Below are 18,905 nucleotides of genomic sequence, written 5' to 3'. Positions count from 1 at the left end.
AGTCCTGCATGGTACGCAGGATAGCTTCTGTCTAGTTTGGAAGGTAGGAGACTAGGTACTGGCGGAAGTAAAGCTGTGAGGACGGGGCGTGTGTCGTGCTTGGGTAGCTCAGTTGGTAGAGCACTTGCCCGCGAAAGGCAAAGGTCCCGAGTTCGGGTCTCGGTCCGGCACAGAGTTTTAATCTGCCAGGATGTTTCATATCAGCGCACACTCCGCTGCAGAGTGAAAATCTCATTCTGTTTTATTGTTGTTTGTCCTTTAAAGTGTTCTGGATATTATATCGATACGGTAAAAATATCTCAGCATGTGAATGCGAAATACCAAAAACCATTTATTTTTAAACATAATCCGCTTTTAGGTCAATGCACTTTATCGAATACTCAGGCATGGGAATTGTGCATCTACAACGATATCTTCAGGTGTTTCTGTCTACTTTCTGGCTGCAAATATTCCTGGATGAGGTAACTGGTGGTTAATAGGATTAACGGGTTGGACGTTCCAACAATTCGCACTTAAATTCTTCAATTTTTCTATTCAAGAATGGTCCCATCGGAGGTTCGAGTCCTCCCTCGGACATGGGTGTGCGTGTGTGTTTCTCCTTAGGATAATTTAGGTTAAGTAGTGTGTCAGCTTAGGGACTGATAACCTTATCAGTTAAGTCCCATAATATTTCACACACTATTCAAGAACACCGTTTTAGATATGTATTTTAACATTTCCAAAGTAGTCAGCAAGTGAAATCCTTATCGTTTCCGACAGATATAAACAACTTCACTATATTTAATACAGTATTGGCAGCTTCTACTCACTGCATCGATTGCTATTTTGTTTCTATTGTAAAGCAGAGAACTCACAGTAACATGCCGAAGTAGAAAACACTGTATTAAAATATCGCACCCGTCTTTCACGGAGAATTTCCGTTACTGATATTGCATGTAACATGTGCCATACTTTTGTGCCATACTTTGCAAATTGTTACAGTATTAAAACACTGGGAAGGCTGCTGTTCAAATTTCAATCCCGTCCTTCAGATTTGCGTTTTATGTGGTTTTATCGCATCGTTCAAAGAAAATGCCGGTATAGCTCTCTTAGAAAGGACATGGCTGATTTCATTCCCAATACCTTCTCATTTACAAACTTGTACTGCATCTCTAGTCATTGACAGATAACCTTAATTCTCCTTTCTTACTCGTTTCCTTTGCATTATTACACAGACCTTTTTATCTATGATCATCCGATTGGATATTATGTAGTTTTGCTTAGATTATAAGATTACTGTATTCTTCTCATGTCGGGCGATATATCAAGGCAGGGTACGCCAAGTGTAAGAATACATCCCTGAAATGTACAACGTTGCATTTGAGAACATTGTGATTAGACTGTTCCTTATAGGAATCATCCCTGGAATGCACATGTGAGTGCAGTCTGTATAACGTGCAAACCCTTGTAAACATAGTGAAAATAAACGAAACAAGCATGTATGTCTTACTGCAAAGCAGGAACGAATTATTTCAGCAGGTAAGGAGAGGCTACTTGATTCTGAATCAAAGTAATGTACAGCATGTGGACATTGAATGTATTTAACTGTTCTCTATTAGTTGCCTTGAATTAGTAGCTGCATCTTTTGATTACATCTCATTTTAATCCTCATAGTGCAATTTGGCGAGCACTATAGACAATGTCCACATGCGTAGCACCGTCTGTTGAAAGCCTGGATAGGTTCAAGTTAATCACACACGGACAATGTCTTAGCTGCACTGTGTTCAGTCGGTAACATTTTACGAACAAGACTGAGACCTAAGGTGGACCTGCTAGGAAACAGTGTAGTTAATCCACTTAATTGACAGTGAAGATTTGAAGACGTAAAACGGTATATATTAATGGAACAGTGAAATTGGGAACGAAAAATTGTGCTTATTATTCATATACGTGCGCTGCAGTTCAAACAAACAAAGACAATTACCTAGTACATACAATGTGTCTCCTAAGTGTAGATAATTCTATTGGTGACTGAGTACGGTGTATGAAACAACTTTACATCAGCATGCTTGTAGCTTTTAGAAGCAGTATGTTTTTAGGTTGGTTAGTACCTCCAAGTACATGTGACAGGAGCAAGCCATTAACTCTTATTTTCCCTTGGCCAGCAGGTCAGGTTAGAAGCAAAACGATTGTTCTATACTGACAGGCGTAGTCCACTTAGTGGTGCAGTAATGACTGTGCCGAAAACATCTGCTAGTAAATTATGTGCCATGTTTGTGGGAAGGCTGTTCGACGCAGAGGAAAAAAACCCAGCAAAATGATGTACAGAAAGCTGTTAAAACGTGAAAGTGAATTTCTTAGAGCTGAGAGGAGCTACGTAAGCATTATACAAGAATGGTTGATGACGGACTGGGTGGATATCCTCACCTCGGTGGGTACAAAGCTCAAACTCATTAGTAAAACACCGAGTTCTGTTTCACAGGAGCTGTCAATGCAGTGAATAAATTTATCTCGTGTCAATTAAAAAGGTCGTGGTAGCAATGCATTCCCGATGCGCAAGAGCATGGTGCAATCTCATTAATTTAAGCAGCACGTGTTTCCATCTAGATCTCCAGCCACTCAGCTCCAAAATTCCACCGTAAATTTTAAAGCAAATACAGAGCCTTTCATACATTCGCAGACCAAACCCTGACTGACCACCGCTCCAAAGAACACAGCACGAAATTATTGTCGCCCTGCCCTTTATCAGCCCAAAGACAGTTGCACAAGGTGTACCTTCAAACAACACGTCATCCACACATCCTTTGAGCTCGTCACGTGTAACAACTTATGTTAAGTGGTGGAACGAGGCAACACAGCAGTCACGATTCAAATGCTTTCATCCTTGGTTACAGTTTTCGGCTGGTCTGTCACTAAGATCATTCACAAGAACAGTTATGCCATAAAACGTTTATTTTAATAAGCTATATAAAGAAGGTTATTTATCGGTTGGATTTTACCTTAAACTTGTTGAATGAAAGCACCAGCACTGATACTGACATAAGGCACAAAAAGGTTGGTTTCATCCTTCCTATGAACATGTGCCATTCACACACACTTGTAAATTAATAAATATACAGTAAAAACATATAATAAGGTAAGATGTATTCTGCGCATGAAGTGTCGCGCAGCTAGTAAAAAGGAAGTAATACTTACATATTTCCAAGAGCTGCTGACAAATAAAAGTTTCGGCCGTGACGATCATCGTTAGGCAGGATCAAATTTTTACAACAGCCAATATAATTTCGTTCTCACAATGGCGTCAATGATATGAACAAAATTGTACAAAGTCACGCTTCATCACTGTTGTCAACAGTAAAATGCCTTTATACAACTGAGTGATCTTAGTACCCTGTCTTTTTCTAACTCCCCAGATGTTGTCTGGAGTGTAGCATTCGAAGTGAACACCACATAGAGTCAGGGAACACGAATATCACAATCTGAGCAACTCCCTTATATTAATTTCTGGTGATACCTCCATTTACTGTCTATTAAAGTCATCAGAAGATCAAATCCAATTGTAAAATGATTCAGACTAGATATAGGCATGGTGTATAAAGTGGCAATTGTTCCTTGACAATAAAAAACGTGAGTGTCTCCACATACATACTAAAAGAATTCGTTAAATTACGGTACACGGTAAATCACACAAATTTACAGGTTTTCGGTTCAATTAAATGCCTAGGTATTACAATAACGAACAAGTTAAATCAGAACTACCACATAAAAATATTGTAGGGAAGACGAACGACAGAGTGCATTTTATTCGCAGAAGAGAAGGCGCAGAAAATCTACTAAACATTGTGTCTGCACTATGCTTATCCCTTTAGTGACCAAATTGTTTCCGGAAGTTGTAGAATTTTTATGAACACTTTATTTGGCTAAGAAACCGTTCATAAAATCATAGTTTAAATCTTGAAAGTATAAAAAAATTAGTGGAAACTATTGTTCCCACCGAACTCTGGAGTAACTTCACTTGCTAATTTAAAAAAAAATGTATTTCCTTTATTTTGTAGTACAAAAACATGTTAAACATTACATTTATATTTGTATTAGTTCATACTGTCCTTTGAGTTCACTAAGGTGATGTACTATAGAACTTAGAGAAGCATGGTGCTACACACAAAGGTACACGACAGTTGCTACCCATTTTTTTTTGTTCTCTTTTCTTTGTTCTTGGTGCTACATTGGCGGCATCTTCTGTTTGTTGTACATTTTGTAGGGAAATGAGTTCCAACTTTCTCCAGACAAACTTCATTTGGTACGCCAGACACACCTCTTTTTGGTGTTTGAAAATGAACAGGCCTTCCTCTTCTCTTACGACTTGAGAAGCCAGAGATAAGTTGCCTTGCCAAGTGCAATCTAAATGTTAGCTGGTCTGCTTCTGTCTTCTGTAACTTCCACATAACGTAGGAATTGACAACTGCCAAATCCACAAGAAAGAAAAACTGTTTGTGCCACCACTTCCGTGAACGACGGCCTACAGCATACCGTTCACGCAGCTGATCAAATCTATCCACTCCTCCCATTATTTTATTATACTCTGCCACAGCCAATGGACAGAATGCTTCACTTCTGCTTCCACTAACTTACCTTGTAATATTTATGTAATTTTCAGTCAAATTCAGCAAATATACACGAATACTATCTCCCTCATAAATATAAAAGTAGTTAAATACAACACAAGTCATTTCACACGCAAAAGGAAAGCACACTATCCAAAAAACGCTGTAGCGGTCGAAACAGTGGCTCGTTTTCACGCGGGAACTGCGCTTCTGCGTTGATTGACTCACAAGGTAGAAATACAACAGCTTTCGCCTAACCGTTGACAATCTACACATAGTTAGCACACTCTAACAGAGTTGGAAGCAGAAGTTAGAAGTGGGAACACGGATTACCATTTAACTTACAGCGAAAACAAATAAGTGGGAACTAGCGTTCCCGCTGGTCACTAAAGGGTTATCTGTCCTCTGCTAGCGTATTGGTGAGATTTGAAAGGCAGTTTATTTTTTATTACCACGAAATAGCACGTGTGGTCACAAATATAATAAGCTGGTGGGGGAGGCAATAATTAAAACAAACACGTCTCCGATACAAACAGATAATTACACAAAATTCCAATCACCAACTTTGTCCTCCGAATGCCGTAATATTTTTTTGGCTGTCATGATAAAATAAGGGAAATCACAGGAAACACGGAAAGATTCAAACGTTCTTTTTAGATGGTCTACAGGTATTTGAGAGTGGATCGGTTGAGTAATTGAAACTGATTCTACGCACCCTCTGACAAACAGCCAAGTGTGAATTACATAGTAATCATGCAGCACATCAAATGAATTTGCAATTGCGAATAAGAACTACCATCAACTGTGGAATGTAATGAGGACAATGATAATTTGTGCCGGAACTCGAACCCGGTTTTCCCGCTTATCGCAAGCGGTCGCTTTACCATTTGACTATCCCTGTACGACTTACGGCCACACCCAAACTTTTATATGTCATCAACCATGCGTCTACGACCTGCACTCATACATCCATTATGTACATTCCCGTACAGGTCAGACGTTGTACTTGAATGTTGCTTGCCCGGCATCGGCAGGTAAAAACGATATTGCAGTGCCTGTATTATTCTGATTACGATGCAAAGTTCCTTTGGAAATTGATGCATCGTAATCATGTATAGGTAGCAGATTACTCAAATGGGTAAACACATTATACCCTTGACTAGTGTAACTTACGATGTCTCCTTTTGTAATTTTGTTTTCATTATTGACTCTATAGGAAGAATGGCTTCATATAGGCTGGTGTAAGAATTTTATTTTGCCTAATGACGATGATGCTGATGAATCTTCCGGGCTCTATGGAGTTTCTCGGTCCCGACGTTTCATCCAATGTTCAAATATGTGTGAAATCTTATGGAACTTAACTGCTAAGTTCATCAGTCCCTAAGCTTACACACTACTTAACCTAAATTATCCTAAGGACAAACACACATACCCATGCCTGAGGGAGGACTCGAACCTCCGCCGGGATCAGCTGCACAGTCGAAGTTTCGTCCACAGCTGCTTAAGACACTACACTGATGCTCCGGCTTCCGCTCTCTTGCCCACTGACTCGTTGTGTGGTTTAGTCAAAGTTCGCACGTGATTGTCCGAGATAATCATTGTCAGAGATAAAAGTTGCTACCAGCAACAACCACCTCTAGTCGTAATAACGGCCTTGATACGCTTGGGCATTGAGTCAAACAGAACTTGGATGGGATGTACAGTACAGCTACCTATGCAGCTTCAACACGATACCACAGTTCATCAAGAATAGTGACTGGAGTATTGTGACGAGCCAGTTGCTCGGCCAGCATTGACCAGACGTTTTCAGTTGGGGAGAGAGCTGGAAAATGTGCTGGCCAGGGCAGCAGTCGAACATTTCCTGTATCCAGAAAGGCCCGTACAGATCCTGAAACAAGCCGTCGTGCATTATCCTTCTGAAATGTAGAGTTTCGCAGAGATCGAATGAAGGGTAGAGCCACGGGTCGTAACACATCTAAAATGTAACGTCCACTGTTCAAAGTGCCGTCAGTGCAAACAAGAGGTGACCGAGACGTGTAACCAATGGTACGACATACCATCACGCCGGGTGATACACCAGTACGGCGATGACGAATACACGCTTCCAATGTGCATTCACCGCGATGTCGCCGAATACGGATGCGACCATCATGATGCCGTAAACAGAACCTGTATTTATCCGAAAAAATGACGTTTTGCCATTCGTGCACACAGGTTCATCGTTGAGTACACCATCGCAGGCGCTCCTGTCTGTGATGTAGCGTCAAGGGTAGCCGCAGCCATGGTCTCCGAGCTGATAGTCCATGCTGCTGCAAACGTCGTCGAACTGTTCGTGCAGATGGTTGTTGTCTTGCAAACGTCCCCATCTGTTGGCTCAGGGATCGAGACGTGGCTCTACGATCCGTTACAGCCATGCGAATAAGATGCCTGTCATGTCGACTGCTTGTGATACGAGGCCGTTGGGATCCAACACGGCGTTCCGTGTTACCCTCCTGAACCCACCCATTCCGTATTCTGCTAACAGTAATTGGATCTCGACTAACGCGAGCAGCAATGTCGGAAACGTGATGGTACGCATTTCGCCTCCTTACACGAGGCATCACAACAACGTTTCACCAGGCAACGCCGGTCAACTGCTATTTGTGTATGAGAAATCGGTTGGAAACTTTCCTCATGTCAGCACGTTGTAGGTGTCGCGACCGTCGCCAACCTTGTGTGAATGCTTTGAAAAGCTTATCATTTGCGTATCACAGCATCTTCTTCCTGTCAGTTAAATTCCGCGTCTGTAGCACGTCATCTTCGTGGTGTAGCAATTTTAATGGCCAGTAGTTAAATAGGGCCTATATTAGGTGCAGTGATTTGTCATTTACCGTTTAATAAACTTGTTGTTACAAGTGTCTGGAGTGTGAAAAACTTCTCCAGATTATATTGTTTCCTTTCCGTGTGAGTAAGGTACATTCTCGTGTTTTTTTATCTGCAGGAGTCTGGCGAGGTGCGGCCGGTGTGCGGCTCCGACGGCAGTACGTACCCCAGCGCGTGCGAGATGCGTCGCGCGGCCTGCCTACTCAACAGGAGCCTGCACGTCGCGCACGAGGGCGCCTGCGGTGAGTGAACACGGCAGCTGCACTTACCGAATATGGGGCACTCATTAGCTGCCTGCAGTTTTACTCATTACTTCCTCCATTGCATAATTAAAAGCTCATAGGCATTATGCATCAGAATTTAATAAAACTTACTAATACACTGCTGACTGTTAAAATACTACTACTTGGAAGAATAGAAAATAACAGAATTTCATTTATTGTGCAAATACGATGTAGCAGGAAGAATATGTTAATTTAATAGGTGATTTGGGGGCATACACGGTGCGAAATACAGTGCACACAGCTTACATCTTTGGCAGCAATAATCACTCTGACTCATCATACATCTTAGTTGAACTTGGATCAAGGTTCGGTTACGTCGACTCATATTGGTTCAACACTCTGTCAGAGTAATTCAGTCGCAGTGGCTGGCGTGCGGTGGTGGTGAGTCTCTCGGTAACACATAAGTTCCAAGACTTTTCCTTGGGTAAGAGATCTGGGGATCTTGCTGGTCAAGGCAACAGTCAAACACCTTCTGAACCGAGGTACGTCAGGACACAAGTAGCAATTGGATTATCTTGCTGAGACCTCGAATAAATGGCACTGCCATCGCCCTAAACATGTCAGAAATGTAACGCCTGCTGTCCAAATTACTTGCATCTGTAAACTAGAAGTGACAATCTTGAGCACCCATGGCACCCAGTACTACCGCACCAGGTGCTGGGCTAATATGGCGACAACGAATGCTGTCTGACAACATTCGTTCCTCTTGGAACCTCCACACCCAGATACGTTCATCGTGATACTGTAAGCATATCCAGGAGGTGTTATTACTGGGCATCCAACAGCCAGCGTTCAGGCATTGCCTCACTATCTGTATGGACTTATTACAAACAAGTTAATTTCTTGTTTCAAGGTGTTTGACGTGGCTGTACATTCCCAAGCAGCTATGCGAAACGAATGGCCGTCCTCTCTGGCGTTAGTCACGCAGGGCAACTTAAATACTGCCTGCTGTTGGTTCAACACTGGTCAGTATCACTTTCCTTAACCCATAGATTCCATGGCCTCATGACAGTCGAGGAATCCTGATCAGTGTAAGTAGAAATGTTGCACGATGATAAACCGAAGCCCTGTCGAATTCATACCTGTGTTATTAAACACATCAAAAAAAGTTTTGCATCACCTCGGTTCCGAGAATTCCGGAACCTGTGCAGCAAATTGCAATAGAGATCAACATAAACATCATTTCCGCCCTTTTTATTAGTCATGTATATCATACATTGTATGTTGTACCACCATACAGCGAGCCCTTCAGAGGTGGTGGTCCAGATTGCTGTACACACCGATACTTCTAATACCCAGTATCACGTCCTCTTGCATTGATGCTTGCCTGTATTCGTCGTGGCATACTATCCACAAGTTCATCAAGGCGCTGTTATTCCAGATTGTCCTACTCCTCAAAGGCGATTCGGCGTAGATCCGTCAGGGTGGTTGGTGGGTCACGTTGTCCTTGTTCGATAGGGTTCACTCTAGTCGAACGATGTCGTTATCCCGAAGGAAGTCATCCACAAGAGGTGCACGATGGGGGCGCGAATTGGCCTTGAAGACGAATGCCTCGCCAATAAGCTGCCGATATGGTTGCACTATCGATCGTAGGAGGGCATTCACGTGTCGTACAGCCATTACGGTGCCTTCCATGACCACCAGTCGTGAAAGTCCCCACATAATGCCACGCCAAAACAGCGGGGAACCTCCACCTTGATGCACTCGCTGGACAGTGTGTCTAAGGCGTTCAGCCTGACTGGGTTGCCTCCAAACACGTCTCCGACGATTGTCTGGTTGAAGACATATGCGACACTTATCGGTGAAGAGAAGTGATGCCAATCCTGAGCGGCCATTCGGCATGTTCTTGGGCCCACCTGTACAGCGCTGCATGGTGTCGTGGTTGCACAGATGGACTCGCCATGGACTTCGGGAGTGAAGATGCGCATCATGCACCCTATTGCACACAGTTGTAGCACGACGTCCTGCGGCTGCGCGAAAAGCATTATTGAACATGGTGGCGTTGCTGTCAGGGTTCCTCCGAGCCATAATCCTTAGGTGGCGGTCATTCACTGCAGTAGTAGCCCTTGGGCTGCTTGAGCGAGGCATGTTCTTGACAGTTCCTGTCTCTCTGTATCTCCTCCATGTCCGAACAACATCGCTCTGGTTCACTCCGAGACGCCTGGACACCTCCTTGTTGAGAGCCCTTCCTGGCACAAAGTAGCAATGCGGACACTATCGAACCGCGGTATTGACCGTCTAGGCATGGTTGAACTACAGATAACACTAGCCTTGTACCTCCTTCCTGATGGAATGACCGGAACTGATCGGCTGTCGGACCCCTCCGTCTAACATGCGCTGCTCATGCATGGTTGTTTACATCTTTGAGCGGGTTTAGTGACATCTCTGAACCGTCCAAGGGACTGTGTCTGTGATACAATATCCACAGTCAACGTCTGTCTTCAAGAGTTCAGGGAACCGCGGTGATGCAAAACTTTTTTTGATGTGTGTAGATGTTTCTCCTTCTTACACGCGGCATAACACGATCTTCTCACAAAGAAATAACGTTCAAATGCGATTTCTGAATAAGAATCCCACTTCATAATCTTTCCTTTACTATGGGATATAAATAGCGTTACTCCTACCTATTTCTCGGAGTTGTGCTGAAATGCAAATCATATGCGTGTAGGCATGAAGCACACTTATTGCCTTAAGTTCGAAGGCTTTTATGGCCAGTCTCATTTTGAATAACATAATTTTGGGTACTACACCACATCATTATAAAACACTAAAACAACTGTTCGACGTTTCGACCGACTTTGCAGCGATCCTCTTCAGGGGAGTTAACCGCGCTGAAGAAGACTGCTGCAAAATCGGTCGAAACATCGGCAATTCAGTGGCTTTAATGTCTTATAATGACGCGTCCTAATAACCAAAATTATTTTATTCACACTTCATGGCGTATTCATCATGTGGCAATCGTAATGCCCACCAGTGTAGTTAAAAGACACAATGGAATAACGTGGTTTCCGTAGTGGTGGGACTGAACCACAGCCTGTTATTAATTACGAGAGGATGGGCGAAGGGGGCAGATCTGGTCATTTCGTAGAAACAAATGTGATTGTATGGGGTAATTAAGTTATATTCAAACCAACCGGTCTCCGTGGTCTCCCGGTCGACATAAATGTCGTCTCTTTGTAAACTATTTTCAAACATTTCGACCTCCTAGGTGAAATCGTCTGCAGTTCGTTCAATTAGGTGGTTCCTGAGCGTTATCTCTACTATATACCTATGCATAAGAAGAAACATAGGACGTGAGAAGTAGAGACCTCAGCCTTGTGTGTAGAACCCGCTTTCACTGTGGTAACGGTGACACGTCTCGTTTTTGAACTTCACCCAGCACAGATACTCTTGTGGAGTCAAAGTGATCCATAACCGCTCCGCTGCCACCCAGAGTTAAGACACTCTCATCTAATTGGTCGCGTCATACATCTCGTCTGTGGAGTTGACGTCAGATGATCTGCTTCTGATGGGGGCGGGGCAGTTGCTGATTGCCCAGTGGATCGGTGGCTGTGTGCCTCAGTTCGATCATGGGCTCAGTAGTGGTGCAGCTGGACCTCCAGGCCGGCGGTCCTGTTAGGATGGCGGACGATCTTTAGCGGCCTCATGACTGAACTCCGGACTGCACTGGACACCGACTTGATGACACCAATTTAATCGATGCCCAGCCTGGTTGAACGGGCAGTATCTGTATGCACCAGGGTGGGCTTGTTCTGCACTGTTCACCTCAGGTGCCGCTGCCGCAACGCTGCTGAAGTGCCTCAGGTTATGGTCATTTCGTTGGTCATTGATGGGACGGTTTTACTGTGGCAACGAGACAGGAGTGTGCTCCCTGCCGCCGTTGGATAGCAGCTGCAGCAGCAAGTCGTATACTCCTAGCTCACTCATTTGTTACATAGTTTAATTCTTAATTTCTTTGCGTGTTTTTGGTACTTGCATTGTTTAATTCATAAATTTCGGGCGTATTATAGTATTTGAGAGTTGTAGCATCGCGTTTTAGTACCTGAATAGTGTAAATTCGCGTAGTCGTTTGTCTTCTGTTTTTGTTTTGAACGGCCAGTGTCGGTTGGTCACAGTCAGTGTGCTCCCTGCCGCCATTGGATAAGCAGCTGCAGCAGCAAGTCGTATACTCCTAGCTCACTCATTTGTTACATAGTTTAATTCTTAATTTCTTTGCGTGTTTTTGGTACTTGCATTGTTTAATTCATAAATTTCGGGCGTATTATAGTATTTGAGAGTGTAGCATCGCGTTTTAGTACCTGAATAGTGTAACTTCGCGTAGTCTCCTTCCGCCGCCGAGCAGTGTCAGCAGTGCGCAAGTAGCAGCATTACTGCATTTACTAGGCAATCTTGTATTTTAATAACCGTTTAAATTTTGTTGATTTGTTTGCGCTCTCTGTAGATTAGTTCAGACGTTCTTTGCAAAACAGTTTTTAGCATGGATAGGGACTGCAACTGCTGTGTTCGGATGCAGGCTGAGTTGGCATCCCTTCGCTCCCAGCTTCAGGCAGTGTTGGCATCGGTCACACAGCTTGAGGCTGTTGCCAATGGGCAACACTGTGGGGGTCCGGATGGGGGTTTGTCGGGGACGGCCAGCTCGTCCCACGCATCCCCTGATCGGACTACGACTGTGGTTGCCCGGGATACTGCCCGCATTGAGGCTGATCCCTCACCTGTGGTAGAGTGGGAGGTCGTCTCAAGGTGTGGCAGGGGGCGAAAGACATTCCGGAGGGCTGAATAGAAAGCCTCTCCAGTTTGTCTGACGAACCGGTTTCAGGCTCTGCCTCAGGCTGATACTGATCTTCGGCCTGACATGGCTGCTTGTCCTGTTCCAGAGGTTGCCCCTCAGTCTGCAAGATCCGGGCGGTCGCAGAGGGTGGGCTTACTGGTAGTTGGGAGCTCCAACGTCAGGCGCGTAATGGGGCCCCTTAGGGAAATGGCAGCAAGAGAGGGGAAGAAAACCAATGTGCACTCCGTGTGCATACCGGGGGGAGTCATTCCAGATGTGGAAAGGGTCCTTCCGGATGCCATGAAGGGTACAGGGTGCACCCATCTGCAGGTGGTCGCTCATGTCGGCACCAATGATGTGTGTCGCTATGGATCGGAGGAAATCCTCTCTGGCTTCCGGCGGCTATCTGATTTGGTGAAGACTGCCAGTCTAGCTAGCGGGATGAAAGCAGAGCTCACCATCTGCAGCATCGTCGACAGGACTGACTGCGGACCTTTGGCACACAGCCGAGTGGAGGGTCTGAATCAGAGGCTGAGACGGTTCTGCGACTGTGTGGGCTGCAGATTCCTCGACTTGCGCCATAGGGTGGTGGGGTTTCTGGTTCCGCTGGATAGGTCAGGAGTCCACTACATGCAACAAGCGGCTACACGGGTAGCAGGGGTTGTGTGGCGTGGGCTGGGCGGTTTCTTAGGTTAGATGGCCTTGGGCAAGTACAGAAAGGGCAACAGCCTCAACGGGTGCGGGGCAAAGTCAGGACATGCGGGGACCAAGCAGCAATCGGTATTGTAATTGTCAACTGTCGAAGCTGCGTTGGTAAAGTACCAGAACTTCAAGTGCTGATAGAAAGCACCGAAACTGAAATCGTTATAGGTACAGAAAGCTGGCTTAAGCCAGAGATAAATTCTGCCGAAATTTTTACAAAGGTACAGACGGTGTTTAGAAAGGATAGATTGCATGCAACCGGTGGTGGAGTGTTCGTCGCTGTTAGTAGTAGTTTATCCTGTAGTGAAGTAGAAGTGGATAGTTCCTGTGAATTATTATGGGTGGAGGTTACACTCAACAACCGAACTAGGTTAATAATTGGCTCCTTTTACCGACCTCCCGACTCAGCAGCATTAGTGGCAGAACAACTGAGAGAAAATTTGGAATACATTTCACATAAATTTTCTCAGCATGTTATAGTCTTAGGTGGAGATTTCAATTTACCAGATATAGACTGGGACACTCAGATGTTTAGGACGGGTGGTAGGGACAGAGCATCGAGTGACATTATACTGAGTGCACTACCCGAAAATTACCTCGAGCAATTAAACAGAGAACCGACTCGTGGAGATAACATCTTGGACCTACTGATAACAAACAGACCCGAACTTTTCGACTCTGTATGTACAGAACAGGGAATCAGTGATCATAAGGCCGTTGCAGCATCCCTGAATATGGAAGTTAATAGGAATATAAAAAAAGGGAGGAAGGTTTATCTGTTTAGCAAGAGTAATAGAAGGCAGATTTCAGACTACCTAACAGATCAAAACGAAAATTTCTGTTCCGACACTGACAATGTTGAGTGTTTATGGAAAAAGTTCAAGGCAATCGTAAAATGCGTTTTAGACAGGTACGTGCCGAGTAAAACTGTGAGGGACGGGAAAAACACACCGTGGTACAACAACAAAGTTAGGAAACTACTGCGAAAGCAAAGAGAGCTCCACTCCAAGTTTAAACGCAGCCAAAACCTCTCAGGCAAACAGAAGCTAAACGATGTTAAAGTTAGCGTAAGGAGGGCTATGCGTGAAGCGTTCAGTGAATTCGAAAGTAAAATTCTATGTACCGACTTGACAGAAAATCCTAGGAAGTTCTGGTCTTACGTTAAATCAGTAAGCGGCTCGAAACAGCATATCCAATCACTCCGGGATGATGATGGCATTGAAACAGAGGATGACACGCGTAAAGCTGAAATACTAAACACCTTTTTCCAAAGCTGTTTCACAGAGGAAGATCGCACTGCAGTTCCTTCTCTAAATCCTCGCACAAACGAAAAAATGGCTGACATCGAAATAAGTGTCCAAGGAATAGAAAAACAACTGGAATCACTCAATAGAGGAAAGTCCACTGGACCTGACGGGATACCAATTCGATTCTACAAAGAGTACGCGAAAGAACTTGCCCCCCTTCTAACAGCCGTGTACCGCAAGTCTCTAGAGGAACGGAGGGTTCCAAATGATTGGAAAAGAGCACAGATAGTCCCAGTCTTCAAGAAGGGTCGTCGAGCAGATGCGCAAAACTATAGACCTATATCTCTGACGTCGATCTGTTGTAGAATTTTAGAACATGTTTTTTGCTCGCGTATCATGTCATTTCTGGAAAATCAGAATCTTCTCTGTAGGAATCAACATGGATTCCGGAAACAGCGATCGTGTGAGACCCAACTCGCTTTATTTGTTCATGAGACCCAGAAAATATTAGATACAGGCTCCCAGGTAGATGCTATTTTTCTTGACTTCCGGAAGGCGTTCGATACAGTTCCGCACTGTCGCCTGATAAACAAAGTAAGAGCCTACGGAATATCAGACCAGCTGTGTGGCTGGATTGAAGAGTTTTTAGCAAACAGAACACAGCATGTTGTTATCAATGGAGAGACGTCTACAGACGTTAAAGTAACCTCTGGCGTGCCACAGGGGAGTGTTATGGGACCATTGCTTTTCACAATATATATAAATGACTTAGTAGATAGTGTCGGAAGTTCCATGCGGCTTTTCGCGGATGATGCTGTAGTATACAGAGAAGTTGCAGCATTAGAAAATTGTAGCGAAATGCAGGAAGATCTGCAGCGGATAGGCACTTGGTGCAGGGAGTGGCAACTGACCCTTAACATAGACAAATGTAATGTATTGCGGATACATAGAAAGAAGGATCCTTTATTGTATGATTATATGATAGCGGAACAAACACTGGTAGCAGTTACTTCTGTAAAATATCTGGGAGTATGCGTGCGGAACGATTTGAAGTGGAATGATCATATAAAATTAATTGTTGGTAAGGCGGGTACCAGGTTGAGATTCATTGGGAGAGTGCTTAGAAAATGTAGTCCATCAACAAAGGAGGTGGCTTACAAAACACTCGTTCGACCTATACTTGAGTATTGCTCATCAGTGTGGGATCCGTACCAGATCGGTCTTACGGAGGAGATAGAGAAGATCCAAAGAAGAGCGGCGCGTTTCGTCACAGGGTTATTTGGTAACCGTGATAGCGTTACGGAGATGTTTAATAAACTCAAGTGGCAGACTCTGCAAGAGAGGCGCTCTGCATCGCGGTGTAGCTTGCTCGTTAGGTTTCGAGAGGGTGCGTTTCTGGATGAGGTATCGAATATATTGCTTCCCCCTACTTATACCTCCCGAGGAGATCACGAATGTAAAATTAGAGAGATTAGAGCGCGCACGGAGGCTTTCAGACAGTCGTTCTTCCCGCGAACCATACGCGACTGGAACAGGAAAGGGAGGTAATGACAGTGGCACGTAAAGTGCCCTCTGCCACACACCGTTGGGTGGCTTGCGGAGTATAAATGTAGATGTAGATGTAGATGTAGAGGTATGACGAAAAGCTGCGTCAGCTCGTTACGGCAAGCAACATGATTTCGGCAACGAATCCTTACCTCGGTTCACATCGCTACATTGTGATGTATTCTACTGACCGCGTTGTCAGAAGCATCCCTACTCCAACACTACAGCTACCTCTAGTTCAGTTTCTAATGGGTGCGTATTGTCTCTTTGAATGATTTTCATGCGCCAAACAATGCCACTTGCCTAGAAAATCACAGGGATTCCCGAGTCGCGGCACTTGACGGTTGAGAAGTTTCCCACAAAGCTTTTTCCACTCAACTATTACCAAGAAACATCAAATCGGCTGCATGTAACAAGGATGAGTTTTTTCCTGCAACAACCATGAATGTCAGACAGTATTTCTCTTACAATTGTCAGTTTAATTACTTGCTGCATATTCGTACTGTTGCCTAATCACATAGTTGGACTGAAATCTATTTACCAAGTTGTTCGACCGTCATAAAACATTGTCCGGCAAAAAAATGAAACGTTCAGAATGAAAGGAGGAACGAAAATCAAAATTCACAGGCTGAGAGCGTATGTAATGTTATGCAGTGATCACAAAATCGAGTCAAACTTACGAAGAACTTAACGGAACGAGCTCACTTATGAATGTAACTTAACACCCCTTCTGGCCTGAACGTGTGCTTTGATTCCCTTGAGAAGGGTTTAATAAAGCCATTACATTGTTAATAGTCACTAGATGTAAGGCAACTGGTTTAGTGGTGCGTTTCGAATATGATCATCTTCAGAATGTCAAGTCAGGGAGACGAACTTTATACACGCAGTATGGACTCATGTGAATATGACACATTCCAAAATGTACGTTACGTTTTGGAAAGACCACATACTTCCTGTATAAAGCTCTTCTCCCTGACTTGTTATTCTGAAGATGAGGGTACTCGAAACACGTCAGTATAGCAGTTGCCGCATATCCACTGACTATTACATATTTATCCAGCGTCAATTCAGTACTGTTCAGCATTGTACATTTCAAATCAAATGACACAGTTTCAGAGACTTTATTGGTCTCATAGAGGTATGATTTTATGTATATTGACTGAAGCGGGAGTGAAAATTTTTACCAAAACCGAGGATCGACCCCGGATCTCCTACTTACTAGGCAAATGCGTTGGCCACCAACTGACGATGGCACAGTGTTTCACACAATTTCACTGATTACCCTAGCACGCCTCCCTCTTCAAACCAAATTCTCACTGCCGCCCATAGTCTACTTTAAAGTCCCCCTTACACATGAACAGAATAGTCGAGCTCTCCATGTTCTGGAATAGCGCTCAGGTACTTATGCAAATTAAATGTCACAATTTCGGAGACTTTATTGGTCTCATAGAGATATGATTTTATGTATTGTGGTCTTTAAAGTAGTGAGAATTTGGGTTAAGAAGGGAGGTGTGGAAGGGTAATCCATGCAGTTGTGTGAACCGCTGTGCCAAGGCGCTTCAGTGACTAACGCACCTGCCTTGTAAGCAGGAACCCAAGTTCAGTTCTCGGCCTTGGTACAAATTTTCACTGGCCGTTTCAGTCCATACGCATAACATTTTAAATTTCATAAAACGGGTGCATACCTCTTGCGTCACTTCATGTCACATCTTGACTCCTTTATGGTAGTGATTCATAGTCGACATGAACTTTGATAAGGAGCACGCCTGCCCTCTCGTTCCTATGCAATCCAACATCGTGCGACCGTCACATCCGAAAGCCCCTAAAGTCTGGGTACTGGACAATTCTAACAGCTGGGCAAATGAAGACCCACATTGAGATCTCTTTCAAACTCTCTCAGGTGATGATAATGCACGAATACGTGGTATCTCCGTGTTCTTTACAGTGATCAAACACTATCTGACTCTCTACATACTCCTTATATACGGTACCAATCCTGGTAACAGCTGTTAACACGAACGACAGTAATGCACTTTGAAGGCCATTCAACCTATCACGGAGAATTGCTATTCTAATGATGGTGTGTACGTGTACGAAGTTGCAGCGACGTCCAACCTTGTATTCTGAGTGCTTCCCTTTTTTTGTCAGGCTATGTATGTCGTTGTCGGTTCTTATTTACCACATTTGCATCCAGCACTCTACCGAGATTTGACATGGCAACCAGAGCAGAAGGATTTTGCATCTCTCGCATTTCTGTGTCGTCGTCCTAGTGGTGCATAGCACACAAGCTTCGATAAATATTTGTGTACAGACACAGATGCTGGTACACGTCTGCATTACTAAAACCATCTTCGGAATCCTTCGTGGGAAGCAGAATTATGCAGAACTGGCGGCTGCTGCGAATTATCGGTTTTCTATAACCGCAGCGAAGCATCTTCTCAAATATTACTCCTCTTATCCACAGTCACTTATGTAACTGCAACAGTGCTGCATGATAATAAGCCGGCCGTGGAGGCCGAGCGGTTCTAGGCGCTACAGTCTGGAACCGCGCGACCGCTACGATCGCAGGTTCGAATCCTGCCTCGGGCATGGATGTGTGTGATGTCCTTAGGTTAGTTAGGTTTAAGTAGTTCTAAGTTCTAGGGGACTGATGACCTCAGAAGTTAAGTCCCATAGTGCTCAGAGCCATTTGAACCTTGATAATAATCATAGTTTGAACGAGGGGAAAATATGGAAACCAACAAATACCTAAGTCATGACATTGTCTCAATGTCTATTTTTGTTGTTGGTAAGATGTCCTGGTCATATTTTCAAACTAATTTCGTAATCTTGCGGCTAAAACAGTATAACCAAATTTGATATTTACAGCTCATTAAATTATTCAAAATAGTGTCATATAAAGAATAATAAATGG

The 18,905-nt window shown here is 44.0% G+C and overlaps 1 protein-coding gene across 1 annotated transcript in view; it reads left to right on the top strand.

Moving 5' to 3' along the window:
- The window catches only part of LOC124593905 (agrin-like), a 669,506-nt gene that overhangs the window by 373,772 nt on the left and 276,829 nt on the right, over positions 1 to 18,905 (top strand). Inside the window, exon 7 of the mRNA XM_047132256.1 lies at positions 7,564 to 7,687. Within this exon, the coding sequence (XP_046988212.1) occupies positions 7,564 to 7,687 (124 nt within the window). The remainder of the gene's footprint in view (positions 1 to 7,563; positions 7,688 to 18,905) is intronic.

The sequence above is a fragment of the Schistocerca americana genome, chromosome 2, assembly GCF_021461395.2.
Source record: "Schistocerca americana isolate TAMUIC-IGC-003095 chromosome 2, iqSchAmer2.1, whole genome shotgun sequence".
Taxonomy (NCBI): domain Eukaryota; kingdom Metazoa; phylum Arthropoda; class Insecta; order Orthoptera; family Acrididae; genus Schistocerca; species Schistocerca americana.
Note: the sequence above shows the minus strand (reverse complement) of the source record. Positions and strands in the feature narration are given on the sequence as shown.